The sequence below is a fragment of the Pleurodeles waltl genome, chromosome 5 (genome assembly GCF_031143425.1).
Source record: "Pleurodeles waltl isolate 20211129_DDA chromosome 5, aPleWal1.hap1.20221129, whole genome shotgun sequence".
Taxonomy (NCBI): Eukaryota; Metazoa; Chordata; class Amphibia; order Caudata; family Salamandridae; genus Pleurodeles; species Pleurodeles waltl.
This window is the reverse complement of record NC_090444.1, coordinates 1,371,712,595-1,371,738,431: the sequence shown is the minus strand read 5'-3', so window position 1 is coordinate 1,371,738,431 and position 25,837 is coordinate 1,371,712,595. Positions and strand designations below refer to the sequence as shown.

Sequence of the window (25,837 nt, the reverse complement as noted above, 5' to 3'; positions counted from 1 at the left end):
TACGCAACCACCGCCAGCCCTCAGTAGGGCAAATTGTGTAGCATTTGCCCCCGGCCGCCCAAATATTGTGCCGATATCTTGACTCGATTCCACTACTTCACTGAGAAAGAAGCAATCCTTCAGGCAGCACGACTTAAGTCTGGCATAGAGTATCAGGGGCATAAGATCCAGTTATATAAAGATCTATCCTTCACCACCCTGAGGAGACGGAGGGATTTCAAGGCAGTGACTGACAAATTGCAAACAATGAATGGTAAATACCAATGGGTGCATCCGTTTGCTTAGATTTTTGAACGGGAGGGTGAAAAGGCATGCAATGCGCTCGCTAATAGAGGTAAAGCGAAGAGACTGCAGGGGCTCCCTACCTCGGACGATGCTGAATCCTCTTCCCTGCAAGATGGCCCCTTTAGGGAAATTCTGAAGCCTACCTGGATCGCGGTGGGGCGCCCTCATCCTGACAAGAATTGGGCAGCAACTTCCTCTCAGGAAACGAAAAGGGAACTTATACAACACCTTTGTAACATGGGCAAACCATCCTCACCAGCCCAATCTACCGCCGGCTATGACTAATAATCTGATCCCTAAAGGCTTGCTGCTCCCGGACCTTTGCACTCACGCTTGGTGCCTACCCTGACAGAGGGGCTGGACCCAGAGAGGCTTCCAGAGCCCCCCCTGAACCTATGAGCAGATGAGAAGACGACCAGCTGCAAAAGTTCTGGTTTGGCCCTTGGTGTCAAGCCCTACTGGAGGGTGACTTCTCTACTGAGAAGCAGTAAACCGGTACATATGAAGCACTGGATAGGAGTACACGGGGGGAAATGGCCTTTTAACACGACACCCTGGGGACACTACCATAGCTACCACCCACTACTATATGCATACCGATGAGCCACGGGGGATTAGGGGGCTGAAATTACTTTCCCTAAATGTCTGGGGTCTAAGCTCTCTGAACGAAAGCAGGTCTGGAGATATATTTTACAACATAATCCCAGTGTTGTTTTCCTTCAAGAACCACACCTATGCAGGATAGACAGGCATAGAATGGCCAATCCGCACCACCCAGTAAGATCCTGGGCCTACACTGACACTAAGATGCTAGGGGTGGGCATATTATGTAAAGCATGCTTTAGCTTGCACATTTCTAAAGTGGTCACGGACAAGGAGGGAAGATATTTGACCTTGCATCCTCAGAGAGGAAGGGACCGCCTCACCCTACTTAACCTATACGCCCCTGTAAGGAAATGCCTCCTTGGCATGGTTACCCCCTGACCTTTTGCCTTTGCTGATGCCAAGTTATGATTTGAAAGTGCGCCGAGGCCTGCTGACCAGGCCCTAGCACCAGTGTTCTTTCCCTAAACTGTACCTTTGTCTCCACAATTGGCACAACCCTGGCACCCAGGTAAGACCCTTGTAACTGGTACCCCTGGTACCAAGGGCCCTGATGCCAGGGAAGGTCTTTAAGGGCTGCAGCATGTCTTATGCCACTCTGGGGACCCCTCACTCGGCACATGCACACTGCCTCACAGCTTGTGTGTGCTGGTGGGGAGAAAATGACTAAGTCGACATGGCACTCCCCTCAGAGTGCCATGCCATCCCCACACTGCCTGTGGCATAGATAAGTCACCCCTCTAGCAGGCCTTACAGCCCTAAGGCAGGGTGCACTATACCACAGGTGAGGGCATAGGTGCATGAGCACTATGCCCCTACAGTGTCTAAGCAAAACCTTAGACATTGTAAGTGCAGGGTAGCCATAAGAGTATATGGTCTGGGAGTCTGTCATACACGAACTCCACAACACCATAATGGCTACACTGAAAACTGTGAAGTTTGGTATCAAACTTCTCAGCACAATAAATGCACACTGATGCCAGTGTGCACTTTATTGTAAAAATACACCCAGAGGGCATCTTAGAGATGCCCCCCGATAACATACCCGACTTCCAGTGTGGGCTGACTAGTTTTTGCCAGCCTGCCACACACCAGACATGTTGCTGACCACATAGGGAGATTGCCTTTGTCACTCTGTGGCCAGGAACAAAGCCTGTACTGGGTGGAGGTGCTCCTCACCTCCCCCTGCAGGAACTGTAACACCTGGCGGTGAGCCTCAAAGGCTCACCCCCTTTGTTACAGCACCACAGGGCATCCCAGCTAGTGGAGATGCCCGTCCCTACGGTCACTGCCCCCACTTTTGGCAGCAAGGCTGGAGGAGATAATGAGAAAAACAAGGAGGAGTCACTGCCCAGTCAGGACAACCCCTAAGGTGTACTGAGCTGAGGTGACTCTGACTTTTAGAAATCCTTCATCTTGCAGATGGAGGATTCCCCCAATAGGTTTAGGGATGTGCCCCCCTCCCACAGGGAGGAGGCACAAAGAGGGTGTAGCCACCCACAGGGCTAGTAGCCATTGGCTACTATCCTCCCAGACCTAAACACACCCCTAAATTGAGTATTTAGGGGCTCCCAGAACCGAGGAAGATAGATTCCTGCAACCTGAAGAAGAAGGACTGCTGACCTGAAGCCCTGCAGAGAAGACGGAGACACCAACTGCTTTGGCCCAGCCCTACCGGCCTGTCTCCCCACTTCAAGTAAAACTGCAACAGCGACTCATCCCCCAGCGTCCAGCGACCCCTGAAGCCTTTAGAGGACTACCCTGCATCTAAAAGGACCAAGAAGCTCTCGAGAACAGCGGCCCTGTTCAAGAAACTGCAACAACTTGCAACAAAGAAGCAACACGTTTCCCGCCGGAAGCGTGAGACTTTCCACTCTGCACCCGACACCCCCGACGCGACCTGCGGAAAACTAACTCTACAGGGAGGACTAACCGGCGACTGCGAGCCCGTGAGTAGCCAGAGTTGACCCCCCTGAGCCCCCACAGCGACGCCTGCAGAGGGAATCCAGAGGCTCCCCCTGACCGCGACTGCCTGTTTCAAGGAACCCGACACCTGGAAAACACACTGCACCTGCAGCCCCCAGGACCTGAAGGAACCGAACTCCAGTGCAGGAGCGACCCCCAGGTGACCCTCTTCCTAGCCCAGGTGGTGGCTACCCCGAGGAGCCCCCCCCTGTGCCTGCCTGCATCACTGAAGAGACCCCCGGGTCTCCCCACTGATTCCTATTGAAAACCCAACGCCTGTTTGCACTCTGCACCCGGCTGCCCCTGTGCCGCCGAGGGTGTACTTTGTGTGCCTGCTTGGGCCACCCCCCCCCCGGTGCTCTACAAAACCCCCCTGGTCTGCCCTCCGAAGTCGCAGGTACTTACCTGCTGGCACACTGGAACCGGGGCACCCCTATTTCCATTGAAGCCTATGTGTTTTGGGCACCACTTTGACCTCTGCACCTGACCGGCCCTGAGCTGCTGGTGTGGTAACTTTGGAGTTGCCTTGAACCCCCAACGGTGGGCTACCTTGGACCCAACTTTGAACCCTGTAAGTGTTTTACTTACCTGTGAACTTAACATTTACTTACCTCCCCCAGGAACTGTTGATTTTTGCAGTGTCTACTTTTAAAATAGCTTATTGCCATTTTTGCCAAAACTGTACATGCTATTGTGATGATTCAACGTTCCTAAGATACCTGAGTGAAATACCTTTCATTTGATGTATTACTTGTAAATCTTGAACCTGTGGTTCTTAAAATAAACTAAGAAAATATATTTTTCAATATAAAAACCTATTGGCCTGGAATTCTCTTTGAGTGCGTGTTCCTCATTTATTGCCTGTGTGTGTACAACAAATGCTTAACACTACCCTCTGGTAAGCCTACTGCTCGACCACACTACCACAAAATAGAGCATTAGTATTATCTCTTTTTGCCACTATCTTACCTCTAAGGGGAACCCTTGGACTCTGTGCACACTATTTCTTACTTTGAAATAGTATATACAGAGCCAACTTCCTACAGTCCCTAACAATGCACAGGATGCATACCTACACCGTGTGCTGAAGGTTCAACTAGATGGACTCAGATATACTCGACTTAGGCCTCACAGATGCCTGGCACTATCACCACCTGAACACATTCTCATGTTCACACTACGTACTCATGCATTGACTACCTCTTAATATCACACAATCTCCTACACGCCCTTGACACCACCGCAATCTCAGATATTTCCATCTCTTATCATGCCCATATTCAAGCTGTCTGGCTTCCTCCCAACAGGGCAAATGGGGACCCCCACTCACCCCCACCAAATGGTGGCTCCCTCCGAGACTGCTTCGTGACTCAGTGGACATAGTGAAGATCCGCAAGGACATTACTGACTATTTCACCCACAATACAGACCACTCTATGGGACGGCTTTCAAGCTACGATCTGTGGAGTGATCACCACGATTGCCATTGCACGCGGCCGGGAAGAGCACGTAGTGGAACATAATCTGACTTCAGGCATTAAAGCACTGGAACAACAAGATAGGGCACACCCCACTTCCTGTAATAAACAGCAGTTAGCCATCTTGAGGAGTTAGTTACGCGCTCAGGGTAACAAGGTGGGTGTGCTACTGGCTTGTAGGCTGCGGCAACAACAAAACAAGGCACACATAACTAAGCTCCTGAAATCTGATAGGTCCTGGGCAATCACAGAAGGTGACAAATGTGACGAACTCCGTGCCTACAACCAAACCCTTTACAGTAGCAAAAGCAGCATCACAGGAAAAGATTCACACATATCTACGGGCATGCGACTGGACCCCACTGGAGCCAGAACACATAGAAGCTCTTGAGCCTTCTATCTCGGTGGACTGCTCAAACATTCCTTCACTAATGTCACGGGTCTCACTCCCACGACTGCAGGCACTGAACTCTCATTAATCCCCAAGATGGATAGGGACCCCACTCTTCGCTCCTCCTATTGTCCCATTACCCTGCTCAACAGAGAAGCCAAGATTTACTCCGAGATTCTGACATCTAGGCTCAACGATATCTACCTGGCCTTATAGACCCGGACAAGGTGGGCTTATACGCAATCGGCAGGGAGCTGACAACATCCATAGGGTAGCTCACCTGACTGAGAAAGCCCACCGGTACACAATCCCTGTGTGCCTTCTCTGGTTGGATGTGGAGAAGGCATTTGACAGGGTTGATTGAAAATTCCTTTGCTCTGCCCTAGTGAAGATAGGACTGGGACCTGATATATCATCCAAAATAATGGCCTAATACGTGGCCCCGATAGCCACTATCCGGGTGAACAAGAGGTCCACAGACGCCATCACCGTAGGATGCGGCACTCGACAGGGATGCCTTTTGTCGCCACCCCTGTTTGCCTTAGCAGTGGAACCGCTGGCCACTGCAGTGCGTAGCAATAGGCGGATCGAGGGGATACCCTTCTGGGGTCAAGAACATAAAATGAATCTATTCGCAGATGATCTTCTTTTAACCTAACCTGGCCCACCATCTCAATTCCAGCAGTGGTCTCCCATCTGGAGGAATCTGCAGCTATCTCAAGGTTCAAGGTGAACCTCTCAAAATCGCAAATCCTGAATATCACCATCCCAAAGCCTTGGCTCTTTTCCGTTGGGCCTCAGGCAAGATTAGATACCTGGGACTCAATCTCACATGTTAGAAACCTGGACAAGCCCGAACTGGCTGGTACTCAGGCGGGCGCTCCTCGGGAACCTCAGACAATGGAGGCCTCTCCACATTTTGTAGCTGGGGTGCATTAATGTGGTCAAAATAAATATCTTCCCGTGGGTGCTCTACCTGTTCCAATCCCTTCCTACATCGATCCATCGAGACAACATAATGAAGTTTCAGTGAGATCTGCAAGCCTTCATTTGGAACAGGAAAACACCTCGCCTCTCAAACACTCTTTTAATGCAGCCCCAGGATAGGGAGGCCTGAGATGCCCCAATCTCTTGGATTACTACAGAGCAGCGCACCTGCGATATGTATCAGCGTGAACGGCGAGAGAGAGCGAGAGCCACTGGTTTCATAGGAATAGGGCTGTGGAATGCCCCCCGTGGGACTTGGCCTCGCTCCCCCGACACACTAGACCATGCAGCATCTATCTAGCCTAGCCAACTAGGACACTTCTGACTGTCTGGGAGAGACTCTTTTTTTTATTTATTATTATTTTTTTAATATATTTTTGCATTTAAAAAAAGCAAACATCATCAAACAACACAAACCAGCGTTCACAGATAGTGTACGTAGCACAGATTCTGCTGGGAAGGCTCACAGAAACGCAAATGTGTCCAAATTGCAAACAAAACCACAGGAGATACTTGTCCCATACAGGGGCACCGCCATTCCTTATCGCAGGTGAACATGAGAAACGGAAAACAACAGAGAGGGGGAGGAGAGAGAGAGAACAGAGCAAGAAGAGGAAAAAAAAAAAAGAAAGGAAAGCAGCTCTGCCAACATATCACCCGCATAGAGTGGAGGCACACGTGAGTAGCGTATCAGGTATAACCGCCGCAGTTCAACCAACAAGAAGTGGCTCAGAAAGTTAGTCATCTCCATGTGCACGAGCTGGAAGAAACGTCACCAAGGGGGCCCAGATATCCCTCGGTCGGGAACACTCCAGCATCAACTCCCAGTAGACCGCCAGCTGCTCCTGACAGTATGCAGCATCTCTCAGCCAATCATCACAGTGAGGCATCCGCTTCCGTCCCCAGCACATTGCCACCCGGCACTTAGCCAATATCAGCAGCAGCCCCACCAATCGTCGGGACACAGAGGGGATCTCCTCCAAATAGCCCAGAAGCGCCAGCATAGGAGCACGCGGCAACACAAGTCCAGTCATCTCATCTATTGCATGCTGTACCTCCGACCAGTAATCACGCAGCGCACCGCAGTCCCACGCCAAATGTATGAAATCCTCCTCAGAGGTCGAGCAGTGAACGCTATTAGCTTCCACTCTATAGTCATTTTTTTTCAGGCAACTAGGCGTATAGTACAGTCGATGCAGCAAAATAAATGGATTAGGCGCAATCTATAGTTAGGGGAAAGCGCCAGCATCTGAGCACAACAATAGCGCCACTGCAATACGTACAGTCAGCGACAACGGCAGCGAATGCCAAACCATCACCGTGTCCTCCCGCCATGCGACCGCCGTACCGTAGTTAGCTGAACACAGCTCATCCACCTTCCTGCTCAACCAAATACTGATGGCGCACCAGCCTGTCCGCCCAACATAGGGGATACCTATATCAGCACTGCACAGTGGCATCAGACAATAGTAGTACCACTGACTTGGATCAATTAATCCTTATCCCAGAGAGCCGGCCGAATTGAACAACCTCATCGAGCAAAACATCCAGATGCACCTGTGAATCACGAATATACAGTGCCATGTCATCCGGATATAGAGAAATCAGAACAGACCGCTGTCAAAACATCAGCCCCCCATGATTATGGTGTTGTCGCAGTCGCGCGGCCAGGGGCTCCATGGCCACTGCAAAAAGTAGCGGCAAAAGGGGGCAGCCCTGACGAGTGCCTCTAGCAATCGAAATAGGAGCAGACAGCATCCCGTTAAACCCACTATGGCCAGTAGAGCAAACATATACGACCAGTCCAGTGACTCAAACGCCTTCGGGCCTCCAGAAAGACTGCCGCCGCATGATCGTCAGGTCCGATCATATTAGAAACCGCAAAAAAGGTACGCAAGTTTTACAGTGTCGAACGCCCGGCCACAAAACCGGACTGGTCCGGCAAAACCAAGGATGTAAGCAAGGGTTGCAGCGCGCTTCAAGAAGCTTTGCCAAGATCTTGTTGTCAATGTTTATCAAGGAGAGCGGCTGATACAAGTCACAGCTACGAGGATCCTTTCCTTGTTTCAGAATCGTCACTCTTAGAGCCTCCGCAGCAAAACTGGAAGAACACCCCTCGCCTCAGCATAAACCTCGAGAAGGTGCGGTGCCAAGACATCTGCATACTCCTCTTAGAAGGCTGGTGTCAAACCACCCGGCCCCAGAGCCTTATCGCCCGGCAAGCTGCGTACGGCCTGGATCACATCCTCAACCAAAAATGGGACTATGAGAGTTATCAAGCCAGAGCAGGCTTATCTCGTCAAAATAAGCATTGGTCTCCAAACCACTCACACCTGGCCGCTCAGCGTATAAATCAGAATAGAAGTCGGACATGACACGCCGAACCTCCGCAGCACCCATCTGAAGTGTCCCAGTCAAGTCAGTCAGCTCTACAATGTACTTCCCAGCCCATGGCCTGCGGAGCACGGTCGCCAACGTTCGCCTGGCCCGCTCACCCTCACCATACCGACACGCCCTCGCCTCCTTACCTAGAAAGCACACCTCACGCAACGCTGCCTCCTCATAGCAGGACAGCGCCTCCCTTATCTCAGCCAAAAGGTCTGCCGACCAGTCAGAAGCCAGCCGCCTCTCTAACTCGGCAAGGCGCAATTCCAACACCGACAATTCCAGTCGAATTGCCTTCAGCACACCATGCTGCTTAGCCAGACAGACAGACAGACACCACAGATCACAACCTTGAAGGCTTCCCAGAGAGTGGCGCAGACAACACCAACCCCTGATTAATAAGGAAATAGTCCTCGATCGCAGTACGAATCTCTTCCCGAAGAACACGGTCTCTCAGCGCTCCACTAGGCTGCCGCCACATAAACATGCGGCGGGCCCGCCAGGCACATGCAACTCCAACATAACCGGGGAATGATCCGAAAGCATGCAGGGCATATGTTCAATGGACATCATCCATAAGTCCACATCTCTGGTACCCAGCCACCTCTCTAATCAACCAGCTGCCTTGTGCATAATTAATGCACGTACCTTGCCTGTCTCCAACATGTCGGGCCATCCACAAATCCACCAAAGCGCTCTCAGCCATGATATGTGTCAACGCCCTCGCAGCCACCATATGTTGAGGTCTGGCCCGGCTCTCGCGATCGGCCACCGGGTCCAAGACCACATTGAAATCACCGCCCCACAAAATGGAGCCCGGGCCCAGCGAACCAATCAAGCGCCAAACTTCCCAAAAAAACTCAGGGTCATCGACATTAGGCCCATAAAGAGATATCAAACAGAACGGTTTATCATACAAAGTGCCCCTGAGCATGACATATCGTCCTCCCGGGTCAATCACAACCCCACCAGAGCGCCACGGCAAACCCTTCCGAATCAAAATCGCCACTCCTCGCCCATAGCCCGAGTACATCGCCATATGGCTCTCGCCTATCCAGCCAGCTCTCACTCTCTCTCTCGTGCCCTCATGCAAGTGGGTCTCCTGCAGCATGCAGATATCAATCGCGTGGCACTGCACACAAGCCGACACCAAGCGCATCTTGCGGCCATCATTTAGCCTCCTGACATTTCAAGTGAGACATCTGACAGCTGTGGCACAGGTATTCACCGCCCCAACGGCCATCCAGACGCACGCCCTCCACAACCATTCCGCACAAATCAGCAGCTGCTAAGAAAGGAGGAAGAAAAAGAGAGGAAAGAAGGTAGAACATCAACAATCCCTTCAACCAGTAGTTCACCACCCCCCCATGCTGGCCCCCAATCGGGTCAGTCCGACGAACCCACCCTCACCCAAGCTCAAAACCCAATATAATACAATGCTCAGTTTAAGAGGACTCATCCAAGGGAGCATCAGCAAGGCCATCCGGAAGCCTCCCCCAGTGGGGTGGATGGTCTGGAGCATCAAAGTAACGTACATAGTCTGGGACCAACACTGCAAGGTCAGTCAGAGCAATCTGGGTCAGATCCATCACCCAAGCAGGGGGGCGCCCCAGACCACAGCAGCAGAGCCAATGTTAATCAGTGTCACTACCAGCAGGGGACTCCAACTCCACCCTCTCCGCCTGCACACTGGCCAGGGGCGCTTTTTTAGAGATAGTCTTGACATATATGGCGGCCAGTTTTAGGTCGGTAAAGAAGTGCAATTTTCTCTTATGCAGTACTCGCAGCTTAGCAGGATAAATGAGGGAAAATGTGGCATTCGTCTAACTCAAAGTACGCTTAACTGGAAGAAACGCCTTACGAGCGGCTTGCACCCCAGGAGTGTAGTCCGGAAAAAAGTTGAGCTCCACATTATTGTATGTCATTGGGCGCCGCTCACAAGCAAACCGAAGTATTGTGTCTCTATCTCGGTAGTTCAATAGGCGCACAATGATGGGATGCGCTGGTGCTCCCAGCGGAGGCCGGGGCCAATCGACCGGTGCGCCCACTCCACCACCAGCACCTGAGATAGCTCACTAGGGAATAGTGATGCAAACAGTCTCCATGTAATCCTCCATACGAACCATAACCATCGACTCCGGCAGACCTAAAATGCGCACATTATTGTGGAGGGACCCGGCGTCAAGGTCTTCGTTTTTATTACGGATAAGTTCTTACACCCACTCCATCTGCAGCAGCTTCTCTCCATCTTCACGACGGCCATCCTCTAGATCCGATGTGCGAAACACCACGTGCTCAAGCCGGGTAGAGTGGCCGTCCACCCTCTCCTTCAAACAGTCCATCTGTTCAGTCAGGTGATCCAGCTTCCCATCAATGCTAGCCAGGCTGTGTTTGAGGTCCACAAACATAGCTTTCACAGAGGGCGATTCAACGTCCTCCTCTTGAGGTGGGTAGTCAGACTTCCGACCAGCTTGGTTGTTCTTCTTCTTGCCCTCAAAAGGTAAGTTTGGGCTGCTTTTGATCCGCCTTACCCATGGTGAACAGCACTTTTCGCGCAACTCAGGTGAGCACCTTGAGGCGCGCCAGCACAGACAGCCAACCAGGCGAGAAGGAGGGCAGGGGGCGCCAGCAGGCACCTTAGACGCCCGGGGCCGAGCCCCCACCCGCCTGTAGACTCCAGTAGACCACAGCACTTCGCAGTTGAAATGAGGCAGGATGGGCTCCAGCCCACAGCGCCAAGGCCCTCCAATGTAGGTGCTGAATCTCCTAGCCGTGGCTGCCAAAGCCCCCCTCACAGCCAGCCGCGGCACGGTCACAAGTTGCAAACACACGCCCCCTCCTTCAAGGGGAGCGCGGAGCATTCCTTCTAGGCCTCGCGGCGGAGCTGAGCACCAGTGCAGATCCACCCGCCCAGACCATCAGCACCCGCAATCAGACTCCTGAGGGGCCTGCGGGCTGATTAACCCGCCGATGCGGCCCTTCGGGTTCCCCAACAATGGTACCCGCGGCGTGCCTGGAAGCTGCAGGGCCAAAGTTAGGTCGGAGAAGGCGGGGAGGGGGCGGCCGCACCACACCTCCGACCGCGGGAGCACCTCTACTCCAGACCACTCCTGCGCAAATCCAGAATGACGGCACCAGGCCCAGCGCCAGCCTCGCACAGACACACACACACAGACACACACACACACACATCCAACCCCAACCCCACCCTGGCCTCCTCCGCAGCCCCCCCCCCAACCACATCAGGTGGCAGCCACTCCTGACACCAGCAGGCAGTCCCGGCAGGAGAAATGTTGGAGAATCGCTCCTGCCCTGCGGAGCCTCACACAATGGTGGCCATTCGCAGGACGGTGAAGCCACACCCCCCCCCCCCCTCCTGGGACAGACTCTTGACAGAGTGGCCTGACCACCTTCTCCTCGCTGAATTCACCATTGGCAGGCAACCCCTGCCTTTCCACTGGCCCTTGCACCACACACCTTCGGGCCTGGATGGACGCTGATTGTAGGACCTTGTGGGACCCCTTCCAGGGTGATAACATGAAGACATTTGAACAATGCAAACAAGACTATCGGCTATCAGATGCTGTGTGCCTGCAATACCTCCAGCTGAGCCACTGGGCCCTACACCCCTCCGTCTACCCCAAAATAGTCTGACCATATACTCCCTTTGAATCACTTGTCAGGGCAAATGACGGCTCCTGGGGACTCATTGCCAATACATATCATACTCTTCAGCACTTCACATCTCCTCTACCTTCCCCTACCAGCCACAGTGGGTAACGGCGCCTACCGAAGAGATCTCCTCTAAACAATGGGAAAGGCTGTGGCAGGACATTCCTAAAGTCTACTGCAGTCTTTCCCTTTGAGAAACTGCATACAAGCTCATGTATCAATGGTACTACACCCCCTCGCAACTGCCTGCTATCTACCCAGGCACTTCAGACTTCTGCTGGAGAGGTGGCACGGAGCGTAGCGATTTCTCCAATACATGTTGGTGGTGCTGCTCTCTGACTGCTATCTTCTGGAAAGAGGTCCTTAGTCATATCAAAGACACCGTAGGCTTCCCCCTACCAGCCACATATCACGAGGCAGTTAATGGGTTACGGCCCGCCCATTTGACAGCCATGACTAATGCTGACTGGACGTTTGTTAGCTACATGATGCATGCAGCCAGACAATTAGTAGCCCTAACTTAGAAGCAGAAAACATCACCCTCCTTGGCCCTGTGGTTCGGCCACCTCTGATACGTGATGATGATGGAGAAGATCTCTCATAGTTTGCCTCTTACTGATGATAAATTTCAAGCTACTTGGCAGCCATTGATACATTACCTCTCCTGTATAGTTTACCAGCTTTAGCCCACCCAGACTGCAAGCATTCTAACTCTTCCTCTGACAACCTGTCATCAGAATGTGCGTTACTACCCCTACCTGGCTCCCTCTCATAACACACAGCTATATCTGTTCTAGTGCACCACTCACATGAATGCTAACTGTGCCACCCTCACTCTGCAGGATCTGAATGATTATCTGTTAATGTTTAATGTTGATGGTTATCTATTATCCTTGATGTACCCTCCCCTAGACCTTTTACAGGCTTGGGCAGGCATAATGAATGATTAGCAGTAAATGGAATGCTTTTATTTAAGTATGAGACCACACTAACTGACATTCTTTGTATCTATCTACTGCATGTCCGTAACAGGGCGTTGACTATCCTCAGCGTGCAGCATTGTTTGCAATGGTTAAACTTAATAAAGAGATTCTAAACACAAAAAAGTTTTACTTTCACTTACACCAAACCAACTCAATTCCTTTATCAAGAAACAATGCTCAGGACCATTCCCCTTATAGGTGTTCTCACCAATACTTAGTTTATTACATGCCCTCCTCTGGTAGTCTTGGTCCTGTTAAATGTTGTTAACTTAGGAATGTCTTATATAGGTCCCGAGACATTTTCAAACAACTAATCTAAATGAAGTAACGTACATAGTCAGTACTTATCCTAAAACTCTGCTATGGATCTGGTCCTTGTGGATCTACAATTCCAACAACAACTACTCTGGAATTCAAAATGGCATGGACGGGGGTGAAGTATGCGAGGCACCAAGTAGGACACACCCTTGGCAGCTCAGGCTAGGTGTTCCATTGGTGGCTTCCGTCGAAGTCAAACAGCGAGAAGTGAGACTTCCATTGAAGTTTTTGGGAGCTAAAATGATGCAGGTGACACCCAGCAGGTCTCCGACTGCTCAAGGGGTCAAAAAGTGATTTATATTTCCTTGTACTTTTTGCCCAGAAAACCTAACAACGTCCTGGTGCTCACAGTGAAACTGGGAGACTGAGTCCAAGAATAGAGACAGTTATACATACCACAGGCCTGGAACAAGCAAGATTTTGGGGGAAGATTATTTAGTGAAATGGAAATTATGGAAACCGGAGATAAAGTGGTTGCTGGACAGCCTCGCATTAGGCCTAAACAATAGATCAGAGGGTTACAATAAATAACTTTTGTTAGTACTCCCTCAGACTGCAAATCATTTTTCACTAGAGGAAACACAGTATATTGATCGATGCTGAACTGGAACTTTCCTGGGTCCACTGGGTCCACTGAGCAGCATGAAATCCCCAGGGTGTTATATTTGGTATCCAATTGTCAAAGTGAAGATGATGTTAGATGGGGTGCTTCATAAGGATACTGACCACAGTGGACAGTGCCCTGTGGTTTGGTGATTTGAAAGTTTCACACTGCAAAGCCTATTGAGGCTGTATTATAAATTGTGTAATATGTTTTCTTAGTGAAATGTAAGTTGTTGTTTCAGAGCTGGTTCAGTTTAACTGGATTATGGGGGTTATTCTAACTTTGGAGGAGGTGTTAATCCGTCCCAAAAGTGACGGAAAAGTGACGGATTTACCACCAGCCGTATTACGAGTCCATTATATCCTATGGAACTCGTAATACGGCTGGTGGTATATCCGTCACTTTACCGTCACTTTTGGGACGGATTAACACTCCTCCAAAGTTAGAATAACCCCCTATATCTTCTTAACCACATATTTTATAACATAAACCCTGCCTCCCTTGTCCCTTATGGGCTTGAACGAGTATGGTAATTGATTTGGAGTTCATGTACGGAGAGGATTAAGAGATTTATGAAAAACTACATATAGAGGAGAAGGGTCAATGGAAGGGACTGCATTTCAGTTAAAACAGATGGATATTTATTTACTATAATGTACGCAACTTGCAATTCTTCTTTTCTTGTTCACCGACAGAAAGATTTAAACTTTTAACAAAGCACATATTACCCTTGGCTGAAACATGTTCTCTGTATCTCACTGATCCAGGACATTTTATTCTTTCACCAAACTTTTTTTTTTTTTTTCAAACATGTTTTATTGTTTTAAGTAAAATCATATATGGCAATACAAATATGACACATTAATTTGTACGTGGTTATATAAAAAAAAAATGCTGACTATACTACTCAGCAAGGTAGGCACAGCAGTGTTCAAGTACAGCTCCTAGTGATGCAGTCTAAACATTAATTTTTAATAAAACTAAAACAGAGGGGGGAGTCATATTTGAGCTTCTTAGCATGATTATGATTCAGTCCAGTACAGATGACAAACTCAAGTAATGCAGTTCACCAAACTACAGTGTAACATAACAAATGCTTTGCAAGACAGCACAAGGGAGACAGGTCAAAGGCTGTGTCTCTGAATGCAAGGGAAGGTGGGGTGGAGTGGGAAAGCGGGTGGACCAACCTGAATATTCTACATCAGACCATGGTAGAATATCCATTCAGGGAGGAAGTTAATTGTTAGAAAACAAGGTTTTATGTGCATGTAATGAGATCAGCCATCAGGATATTACGGAGGCCAAGATTCTCCTAATTTCTTTTAGGGAGCACACCTTGTAACCAATTCAAGATGGCCTAGATCCCCACCAAAGTGTTAGGCCCTCATTGTCCCGCCGTCAAAATACCGTACCGCGGTCGCAAGACCGCGGCGGGTATTTTGACTTTTCCCCTGGGCTCGCGGGCGGCCGCCGAAAGGCCGCCCGCCAGCCCAGGGGAAAACGACCTTCCCACCATGAAGCCGGCTCGTAATCGAGCCGGCGGAGTGGGAAGGTGCGACGGGTGCTACTGCACCCGTCGCGTATTTCACTGTCTGCTATGCAGACAGTGAAATACTAGCGGGCCCCTCTTACGGGGGCCCCTGCAGTGCCCATGCCATTGGCATGGGCACTGCAGGGGCCCCCAGGGGCCCCGCGACACCCCCTACCGCCATCCTGTTCCTGGCGGGCGAACCGCCAGGAACAGGATGGCGGTAGGGGGTGTCAGAATCCCCCATGGCGGCGCAGCGAGCTGCGCCGCCATGGGGGATTCAAATGGGCAACGGAAAACCGGCGGGAGACCGCCGGTTTTCCATTTCTGACCGCGGCCAAAGCGCCGCAGTCAGAATGCCCAAGGGAGCACCGCCGGCCTGTCGGCGGTGCTCCCGCCCCCGTTGGCCCTGGCGGTGCAACACCGCCAGGGTCATAATGAGGGCCTTAGTGTCCAACATGGGATGAGGTTAGTGACAGAGAAATTAGGGCATTTATTTAGTTAGATGTGTTTGTATTCTTCAGGAACATTAACCAGAATATACTGCTGGAGCAACTTCTCACGACCAGGTTCCTCTTTGTTCTCAATCCTTTTTACTCGACAGGGTCAAAGGCTTAGAAACAACTTAAAATCAAGTACATGTAAACTCTCATTTGTGGAACAGCTAAAGTACAAAGGTGTTAAGACTGACTTCCATCCTCTTGCAGCATTCATCCAACCCTGAATTGAGGATTTGCAAAATGCAGGCGAAACACAGAAATGCAGGCGAAACACAGAAGTTTATGAAAATTAGTACTGAAGAGGACAATATGAATTCAGTGGTCTTTCTTCAGGCTATAGGTTCATGAATTAGTCAGGGCTAGCTAAAATCCAACAGCAAAACAAATGTTATCTTTCTGTTACATAGTTTGTCACCTAGTTACAAAACTGGTGGTCTCAACTGACCATGGTTTTATCTTAGTTCACCAAACGCTATAAGCACCTCAGGAAATACAAAGATTTCCACAGCAGGCCTGGGCAGTGACTACTCTGATCTCATCCTACCTACCTGTGCCATCAGTTTTTATATACAGAAACAACAGATGATGGAGGGAATGCAGAACAAATCAAACATTCACCCCCAGTCACAGATCTGGGTTTATTCCATCAGCTTTTTTGTTTGCCATGCCATTCCACTTTCGACTCGGCCATATGCAAATCAGTCTTGACCCTGTTCCCCATGGGAACAGTCCAGCCCGAACTGCCAGGCCACCACATCCCTGAACCAGAAACAAACATCATGGGACCAGTTTCAGGGTATCACCCTTCATCAGCCAGGCTAGCTTGAATCGGATGGCATAGCAAGCACAGGACAGTTTTTATATGGGCCTGCAAGGATATCTCATAAGCAATTTCAGCCATTGCAGACTTGCTCAGTTTGTCTAGTTTTCAATATTTATTACTAAGAACCACATTTCCTTACACTAAGGGCCATATGTACGAACACATTTTCCCATTGACACAGAATGGGAAAAACCTTTTGCTACATCTGGCCCCAAGATTCTCACACTGGCTTTCAGTTGGGAAGCAGAGAGAATTCACAGTAATGTGTACTATTCATTTAACCCACTCCCAGCATGTCTTGATAATTAAATTAGGTCACTATTTAGCTGTTTGTGAGGACCAGTCCTTAAACATATTGCTTATTATACAAGATCAACTTACCATAAAGATTATGTAGTGTACTATTTGTTTTGCACAGACAGTTTTCAAAGGACTGGCGTAGTGTCCCGATGATTTTCCTAATTTTAAATACATGTCCCGTTTTTTGGAACAAACGTCAGGTCATCCTGAAAAGCGTAACTAACAGGTATGTTCTCCTTACAGAGGCGCATTTGAAGTCTGAAGAAATTTACTGAATTTATTTTTTTCTGTCAACAGAACAGGTCAGCTGCCTGCTCCTAGCAGAAAGTGTGGGAAGGAGGGCAAGGGGGTGCAGGGTGGAGGTACTGCCATAGTAATATTATGTAAACGTAGATTTGATCAAATGTGTGTATTGTAGGAAAGTACCCTCTTTTTGGCATGGTTACCCCCACTTTTTGCCTGCTGTCTGTGTTCACTGGGATCCTGCTACCCAGGACCCCAGTGATTGTGCTCTCTCCCTTTAAATTTGGTTTCTTGGGACTTTGCACACCCCACAATTGGCATACTGGTGCCCCCATATAAGTCCCTAGTATATGGTACTTAAGTACCCAGAGCATTGGGGCACCAGGGGTTACACATGGGCTTCAGCATGTATTGTGCAATCCATGGGTACCCATGCAAAATGTGTCTGCAGGCCTGCCATTGCAGCCTGAGTGAAAAGGTGTACGCACCCTTTCACTACGGGTCAGTGCACCAAGTCTCTGTAAGTCAACCCTATAGCATGCCCTCCTAGCCCAGAGGGCAGTGTGTAGGTACCTGTGTGTGAGGGCACTCCTGCATGAGCAGAGGTGCCCCTGCGAACTTCAGATCCATTACGCTGGACTTCGTAAGTGCAGGGAAGCCATTTTACCAGTGTACTGGACACAGGTCTATCTGTGTCCAGCTACATAATGGTAACTCCGAACCTGGGCATGTTTGGTATCAAACATGTCGTAATCATACGCAATACTGTTTCCAATATAAGTTGTATGATCCCATGCACTCTGGGTGCTCCTTAGAGGACCCCCTCCAGCATTGCTTCCACCAGCCATCTGGGGTTCTCAGGGCAGCCCAGGCTGCTGCCACCTCTCAGACAGGTTTCTGCCCTCCTGCTGCTTGAACAGCTCAGGCAGAGGAAGGCAGAAGAAAGGATTTCCTGTGGGAGAGCTAACACCCTCTCCCTTGAAAATAGGTGTTACATGACTTGGGAGGGGTAGCCTTCCCAAGCCACCAGCATGCTTTGAGGGGTACATTTAGTGCCCTCCTTGCATAAACAAGTTTGTACCAATCCAAGGACCCCTGACCCCGGCTCTGGCGCAAAACTGGACAATGGAAAGGGGAATGACCACTCCCCTGTCCATCACCACCCCAAGGGTGGTGCCAGAGCTCATCCAGATGCCCACTTGATTCTGCAATCTTGAATCCATGGTGGGCAGAGGCTTCTGGGAGCATCTGAGTGGCCAGGTCGGGCAGGAGACGTCACAGCCCCCTCCTGAAAGGTGGTCACCCTGCTAGGTGACCAATTCCACCTTCCTGGGCTATTTAGGGTCTCCCTCTTGGGTAAGTCCTCAGATTCGACATGCAAGATTCCAGCAGGTCTCCTCTGCATCGTTTACTTTACCTTCTGGCCACTGGGACTGCAACTAGACCCTCCAGAAACCGACAATCTTCAACTTCAGCGATGTCTCCGCTCTGCAATATTGTTTCTCCGGCTCCATCAAGCAACCGCAACATTTCCCGACTGTGCATCTTCTGAGGGTGACGAGTCTTTACCCTGCACAAGAAGTAAGAAGGAATCTCCCTTGGAGTGAAGGTGTCACTCCTCTGCATCTGCAGGCACCAACTACAACTATGACCGGCTGCGTGGGCCTTCTCTTCTCCAGAGCTGTGTGGTTCCTGCATCATCGGCGGTGGTCTAGAGTGGTCCCATTGGTCCTCTCTAGTAGCTGTCCAATTTGGGAAACGGTAAGCCCTTGCCTTTCCTTGCAGGACAGGACCCCTGTGCACCGCGACTCTTGCAGATACCAAGGCTTGCTTGTTCCTCCTCCAAAGGATCTTCAGGCTCCGTGTAGCCCCAGCCCCCAGCACTTCCTGCAAAGCACAGCCCCCTGCCTGCTTCTCCAACGACATGGGACTCCTCTTCATGTGTGCTGAGTGGGCCTCACTGCGACTCCTGTGCCTGCTGCCAGTGGATTGTCTGTGGGGGCTGCCTCGTCTTTTCCCTGCTGCTGAGGGTCACCCCGGACTCCCCTCCTTGGGTCGAGTCCCCTGACCTTGCTGGTCCTCTTCAGACTTGGAAAACCTTCTTCTCTGACTCTTGCATTTGCCAAGGCTTTCCAGCACCACTGACGGACTGCATTACGACCGCCGACGTGGGACATCACTTGCGTCACTTCTGGAACTCCTCTTCAGCTCCTGTGCTGCACTATTGACTTTCTTCGTCCACAGTCGACCTGGTCCTGCTTCCACAGAAGGGTGGGTAGTGGCTCCTGCCACCACCGGACGCTCCAGCTCTAAATAAATTTGGTCCCCTTTCTTTGCAGGTCGTCTTCTGTCAGGATCCACCTTTGGGTTCTCCCAGTCTTGACTAGGTCTGGCACAAACCTTTTCCAAAGTCCTCCTGTTGGTTTTGGGGAAAATCAGGTACTTACCTCTGCTCTCCTGGTTGCTGGGGGTCGCTCTGATACTCACCTCTTGGGGTGCCTTGTTCCTCGAGCTCCACTTTACTGATTCCTCTTCCTTGGCTGGGGGACTGCCTTCCACATTCCACTTTTTTAGTATATGGTTTGGCCCCTCCCCTAGGGCCCTCACTATCTGCTATTGCTCTTAGCAATCCGGACTGGTTTCTAAGCTATTTACTGATTTCTTATGTGTATATAACAGTGTGTCTTCTTACCCCCAGTGGGGTATTGCCTATACAGTATTTTAGTATTTGTGGTACTATAATAAAGTACTTTCTTTTTGAAACACTGTGTGGTTCTTTCATGTGTGTAAGTGTTGTGTGACGACAGTGGTATTGCATAAGCTTTGCATGTCTCCTAGATAATCCTTGGCTGCTCCTCTACAGGGGACCAAGTCCAGTTTGAGCTGGAACACCCTTCTGGAGATGCAGGACCAGGTTGACGGTAAAGTAAAGGAGTCAGCTGTGCAGCACTGCAGCAAAAATAGAGTTTGAGGAGTGATGCAGATGATGTCCCACAACGGGAGAAGAGTTGCAGTCAGTCAGTGGTGTTGGAAAACCACCAAAAAGCATTGGCAAAGGCAAAAGTCACAGATGAAGATTTGCAGAGTTGCCGGGGACCAGCAAGGTCCAGGAGGACTCAACCCATGGAGAGGAGTCCCTGGTGATCCTCAGCAGTGAAGACAGTCAGAAGACGAGGATGCAGCCCCCACAGGCAATTCACAGGCAGCAGGCACAAGAGTCGCAGGGAGGCCCACTCATTACACCTGGAGAGGAGTCCCATGTCGCTAGAGCAGCAGGCAGGAGACTGTGCTTTGCAGGAAGAGTGCTGGAGGCCGGGGCTACACGAAGCCTAAAGATTCCTTGGAGAAGGAACAAACAAGCCTTGGTAGCCACAAGAGTCGCGGTGCACAGGGGTACTGTCCTGCAAGGAAAGGCAAGGGCTTAACCTCTCCCAAGTTGGAAAGCTGGTAGAGAGGACCAAGGGGACCACTCCAGACCACCACCTGTGATGCAGGATCCACTCAGTTCTGGAGGAGAGAGGATCCACGCAGCCGGTCATTGTTGCTGTTGGTGCCTGAAGATGCAGGGGAGCAATTCCTTCACTCAAAGGTAGATTTCTTCTTGCTTCTTGTGCAGGGTGAAGACTCGTCGCCCTCAGCGGATGCACAGCTGGGGAAATGTTGCATTTGATTGAAGGAGTCGGAGAAACAATGTTGCAAAGCGGAGTCATTGCTGGAGTTGCAGATTGTCGGTTACTGAAGGGTCCAGTTGCAGTCCCAGTGGCCAGAAGATTAAGTAAACGATGCAGAGGAGTCCTGCTGGAATCTTGGATGTCGAATCTGAAGACCCACCCTGGAGGGAGACCCTAAATAGCAAAGGAACGGGAATTAGTCACCTAGCAGGGTGACCACCTATCAGGAGGGGGCTATGACGTCATCTGCCCGACCTAGCCACTCAGATGCTCCCAGGGGCCTCTGCCCACCTTGGATTCAAGATGACAGAATCAAGTGCCCACCTGGAGGAGCTCTGGGCACCACCGCTGGGGTGGTTATGGGCATGAGAGTGGTCATTCCCCTTTCCACTGCCCAGCTTCGCCCCAGAGCAAGGACCTGGGATCCCTAGACTGGTGCAAACCGGTTTACGCAAGGAGGGCACCAAATGTGCCCTTCCAAGCATACCAGTGGCTTGGGGAGGCTACCCCTCCCGAGCCATATAACACCTACTTCCAAGGGCAGGGGGTGTTGCCTCCCTCTCCCAAAGGAAATCCTTTGTTCTGCCTTCCTCTGCTTGAGCAGACTATGCAGCAGGAGGGCAGAAACCTGTCTGTGGGGTGGCAGTAGCACAGGCTACCCAGAGAACCCCAGATGACTGGTAGGAGCAATGCTGGGGGTCGTCTAAGGAGCCCCAGAGTGCATGGAATCATACAACCAATAATGGCAACAGTATTGGGGTACGATTCTGACATGTTTGATACCAAACACGCCCAGGTTCGGAGTTACTATTATGTAGACATAGGTAGTGACCTGTGTCCAGTACACAGGAAAAATGTCTTCCCCGCACTTACGAAGTCCAGGAAAACAGAGCTGGAGTTTGTAGGGGCACCTCTGCTCATGCAGGGTGCCCTCACACACAGATACCTGCACCCTGCCCTCTGGGCTAAGAGGACTTGCCATAGAGGTGACTTACAGTGACCTGTAGTGAAAGGGTGCATGCACCTTTTCATGTAGGCTGCAACGGCAGGCCTGAAGACACATTTTGCATGGGCTCCCGTGGGTGGCATAATACATGCTGCAGCCCATGGGGAACTCCTGCTGTCCCAATGCCCTGGGTACCTAAATACCATATACTAGGGACTTATATGAGGGCACCAGTATGCCAACTGTGGGGTGTGCTAAGTCCTCAGCAACCAAATGTAGAGGAGAGGGCACAGTCACTGGGGTCCTGGTTAGCAGGATCCCAGTGGGCACAGTCAAAACACAATGACAGCAGGCAAAAAGTGGGGGTAACCATGCCAAAAAGAGGGTACTTTCCTACACCTAGCATATATATGGACATATGTTTAGAAGGCGAAGAAAAAAAACGGGACAGTCCAGATATAGTTGTGAGACAAAAAGCTTTACTCCTGTTTTTATGTCTGGCCTGTCCCGGTATTTGCTTCTCAAAATATGGTCACCATGTGCAGACACTTCTGCTGCACCACATTAAGACCACTGAAAATCGCCTCGGAATTAGAAAGGCCTTGAAGACCAATTGCTTTCTGTGCAAAAGGTTAACATCCCTACCTTCCTTTCTGCATGTATTGAGTCATAAACCCCTAACTCAACACTAGTGTTCTCACTAAAGGAAACAACAACATATGAAACCAAAAGTCATCAGACACCAATAATTCAACAAACTAAATACAGGTGGTGTAACAAAACAGATTTCCGAAAATATATTTGCTAAAAGTTAAGAATGCAACTAAGCTGATCTCTCTTCCCTCACAAAATGCACAAGCAGCAGAGACAGAGGCAAAAATCAGACATGTTTGAAAAATGACTTTCTTACCCTGGTTATGCAGAGGCGTACTGGACCTCATACCTTTCGGAGCTTTCCTCCTAAGCATGGGAGAACGAGCCTTTGAGCTTGGTGTTGGTGACCGCTCAGAGCCATACGTTGTATTGTCATAATCATCAGAATAGTAGGAGTCACTGTTCTTATCAGTGTCAGAGTTTCTATCATGGTCGCGGTCCCGACTTTTAGTTCTTCCTCTCTCACCCATAGTTAAATTGCTTTCTTCCTTCAGCTTGCTCTTCTGGAGTTGCCTTCTTGAATCCTTCTTGATATTAGAGGAAACGTTTCTTCTGGAGGGGCTCTTGCTAGGCAGCCGATATTTATCAGGTGATTTGTTGTCTGCATGTTCCGAGCTTAGGCTAAAGAAGCTCATTTTAGTAGGGAGGGAGTCTCAGAATGCATTTCTCTAGAAATTAAACAAAAGGGATACGCACAAATAAAGCTTAATGTTTTTAAAGCTCACAAACACACATCAGCCTCATTTCTACATTAACGTAACCAGTAATTAAATAACTGTTTACACTGCACCTAAGCAGAGTTACGAGCAGACAGACAGAAAAACATAATTGGCAAAGCAATTACGTTTGAAATTTGTATGGATTGTGATGGGTGTGGGCATGCTGTACAATGGCTTTGCCAGTGACTGGTTGCCTGGCAACATTGGCGATAAAGTGCATGCAAAATCATCTAAAAATTGGATACTTCTGGGTAAACAATTTTTTTGTTCGGTTGCATAATTTCTCAGATGCTTTTGCCAGTGTTCACTACCCACTGCTGCCGGGCCACTGGCCAGCTAATTTGAGATTTAAAATAGTCCGTCACGCTTTCAAATTGAGCTAGAAAGGCTCACCCAACAGAAAGGGTGAGACTAAAATACTCATGCAGGCTGACCCAAGAGGCAATTGACAAAGTCTCAAACAAATGGCAGATGAGTAATGAGCAAACGAAGCCAACTGCTAAATGGGCTTACACAAAGCATTTTATAGGAATTATAAAATATAATAGGTTCACCGAGAACAACATAGGCGTCATACAAATCAAACCTAAAAAAATAAATATGGGTTATGATAAATGGCCCATGTCAAGAAGAAAGTATCATGGCAAGTGGATGCTACATATAATGGGAAGCAACGGCGCGGGTGAAGCAACACAGCGGGAGAGAAGCAACATTAAGGATAGAAAAATAGACGGAAAAAAAGCAGTGCGAAACAACGAATACTCTGAAGTAAAACATGAGCAATCGGTGCAACGAAACTAAAGCCTTTCTGCACAAAAGCCGCCTGCAGACAGGTTAAGAACGGCTCTCCATGAGGAAAGCACACGGTTCTTCTACTAGATTCCATCCAGGTTTTAAGTAGTTGTGTCAACAGCCATCATCCTTTAACACATCACTGTAGAACTAACAGTTAATCCTAATTCGGAACCAACACTGGCTATGCAGGGAACATCAGAATATATTTACATTAACTTGTCATATTTAGGGCAATTGCAGGAGCACGTATCTAATTTCAAGAATCAATGAAGTGCTTAACAGAGAACATATTATTACAGTATGTCCAACGCGAAGTACTGCACACAGAGCAGGAGTGTCAATGTAGCATCGAGCTCAGCAACCAGAACATTACGTCATTTGTCCAGAATCACATGTAATTTGTAAAACCAGAAATCTCTCCAACAATGCTCCGGCATGAAGGAAGAGCTCCATCTCCCCTGCAAACAGGGTACATGGGCAGCCTTGTCTGCCAGTTTTAAAAATTCATCCTCTCTCCCTTCCCTTGTTTCTGGCAAATGTTAAAATAGGTCTCAGGTGGGCAACGTATTTTTGAAAGATAATCTTTATGGGAGGTCCTCTTTGCTAATAAATACAAATGCACAAACAGAACAAGTTAACGTCATGCCCACCCATAACCAATTAGCCTTTATCTCTCAGTTTACCCCTATTTCTCAGGCACAGGTCACAGCGTCCCTTACCGCACTCAAGTCAGGATGTCCGTTAGATCCCACCCCCCTCACATAATAGCCAGAGTGGCGACTATAATAGTGCCGGTCTTAACAGAAATTCTGAACACATCAATAACTAAAGGTTCAGTTCCGTGTCTGTGGAAACACGCCATAGTTAAGCCACTGCTTAAGAAAACCATCTTGGATGCAGCAGAATTCAAGAACTATAGGCCTATTTCCTTACTACCCACCCCGGCCAAAATACTAGACAAGCACATTAATACGCAACTTTCCACCTTCCTAGAAGATAAAAACCTTCTCCACCCTTCCCAGATGGGTTTTAGACTGGGACACAGCACAGAAGCAGCGCTCATCGCAGTGGTGGAGGAAGCTAGGAAGTGTGTGGATAAGGGACGGACTACAGTGGTCATACTGCTCGATCTGAGTGCGGCGTTCAACACTGTAGACCATCAGGTGCTGGCCCAGAGGATGAGGAACAGTGGAATTAAGGGACGAGCCCTTGGGCTGCTCATCTCCCTTTTAGAAAGTAGAACATTTCCGGTCCCATTACTCAGATAAATTCCAATACAACTGTGGCGTTCCACAGGGAACGTCTCTTAGCCCGACACTTTTTAACATGTATATGGCCCCTCTGGCCACGTTGGTGGAATCCTTCAGACTAACCTTGGTGTCTTACGCAGATGACACCCAATTGGTGGTCTCCTTCTCATCAGATATAGCCTCAGAAGACGCCACACTGTCCCTCCTGTCTACAAGCTGTGTTAGGATGGATGTCGGACAGCAAACTGCAACTAAACAGTGAGAAAACAGAACTAATGATCTTGGGCCCGGAATCTTCACCAAGCAAACCGATTAAGATTCCTAGCACCTTGGAGGAACTTCCTCCTCCAAAGAAACATATCAAAAGTCTAGGGATATGGCTGGATCCCTTGTTAACACTGGAAAAGCATGCTAGGCACATATTGTCTACCAGTCAGTGGTTCCCAACCTTTTGACTTCTGTGGACCCCCATTTTATCAATACTGGATCCTGGGGACCCCCACTGACTCATTATTGGAATCCGGGGACCCCGCTGAGTCATTACTGATAGTTGGAACCTAATATTATTACATTTTCTAAGCAGTCCCGGACCCCCTGAGGAGGCTTCGCGGACCCCCAGGAGTCCCCGGCCCACAGGTTGGGAACCACTGGTCTACCTGCTTCGACCTACTGAGACTCCTGAGGAGGGTCTTTGTAATTCTGCCCGCCTTGGCCAGAAGGCTCATCATCCAAGCTAC

The 25,837-nt window shown here is 49.6% G+C and overlaps 1 protein-coding gene across 5 annotated transcripts in view; it reads right to left on the bottom strand.

Annotated features, from left to right (window-relative positions):
- The window catches only part of LCA5 (lebercilin LCA5), a 193,402-nt gene that overhangs the window by 113,809 nt on the left and 53,756 nt on the right, over positions 1-25,837 (bottom strand). For all 5 annotated transcript variants that reach the window (XM_069235634.1, XM_069235632.1, XM_069235633.1 and 2 more), the window contains exon 2: positions 22,593-23,004. In XM_069235634.1, the coding sequence (XP_069091735.1) occupies positions 22,593-22,971 (379 nt within the window). In that variant the 5' untranslated portion in view covers positions 22,972-23,004. The remainder of the gene's footprint in view (positions 1-22,592; positions 23,005-25,837) is intronic.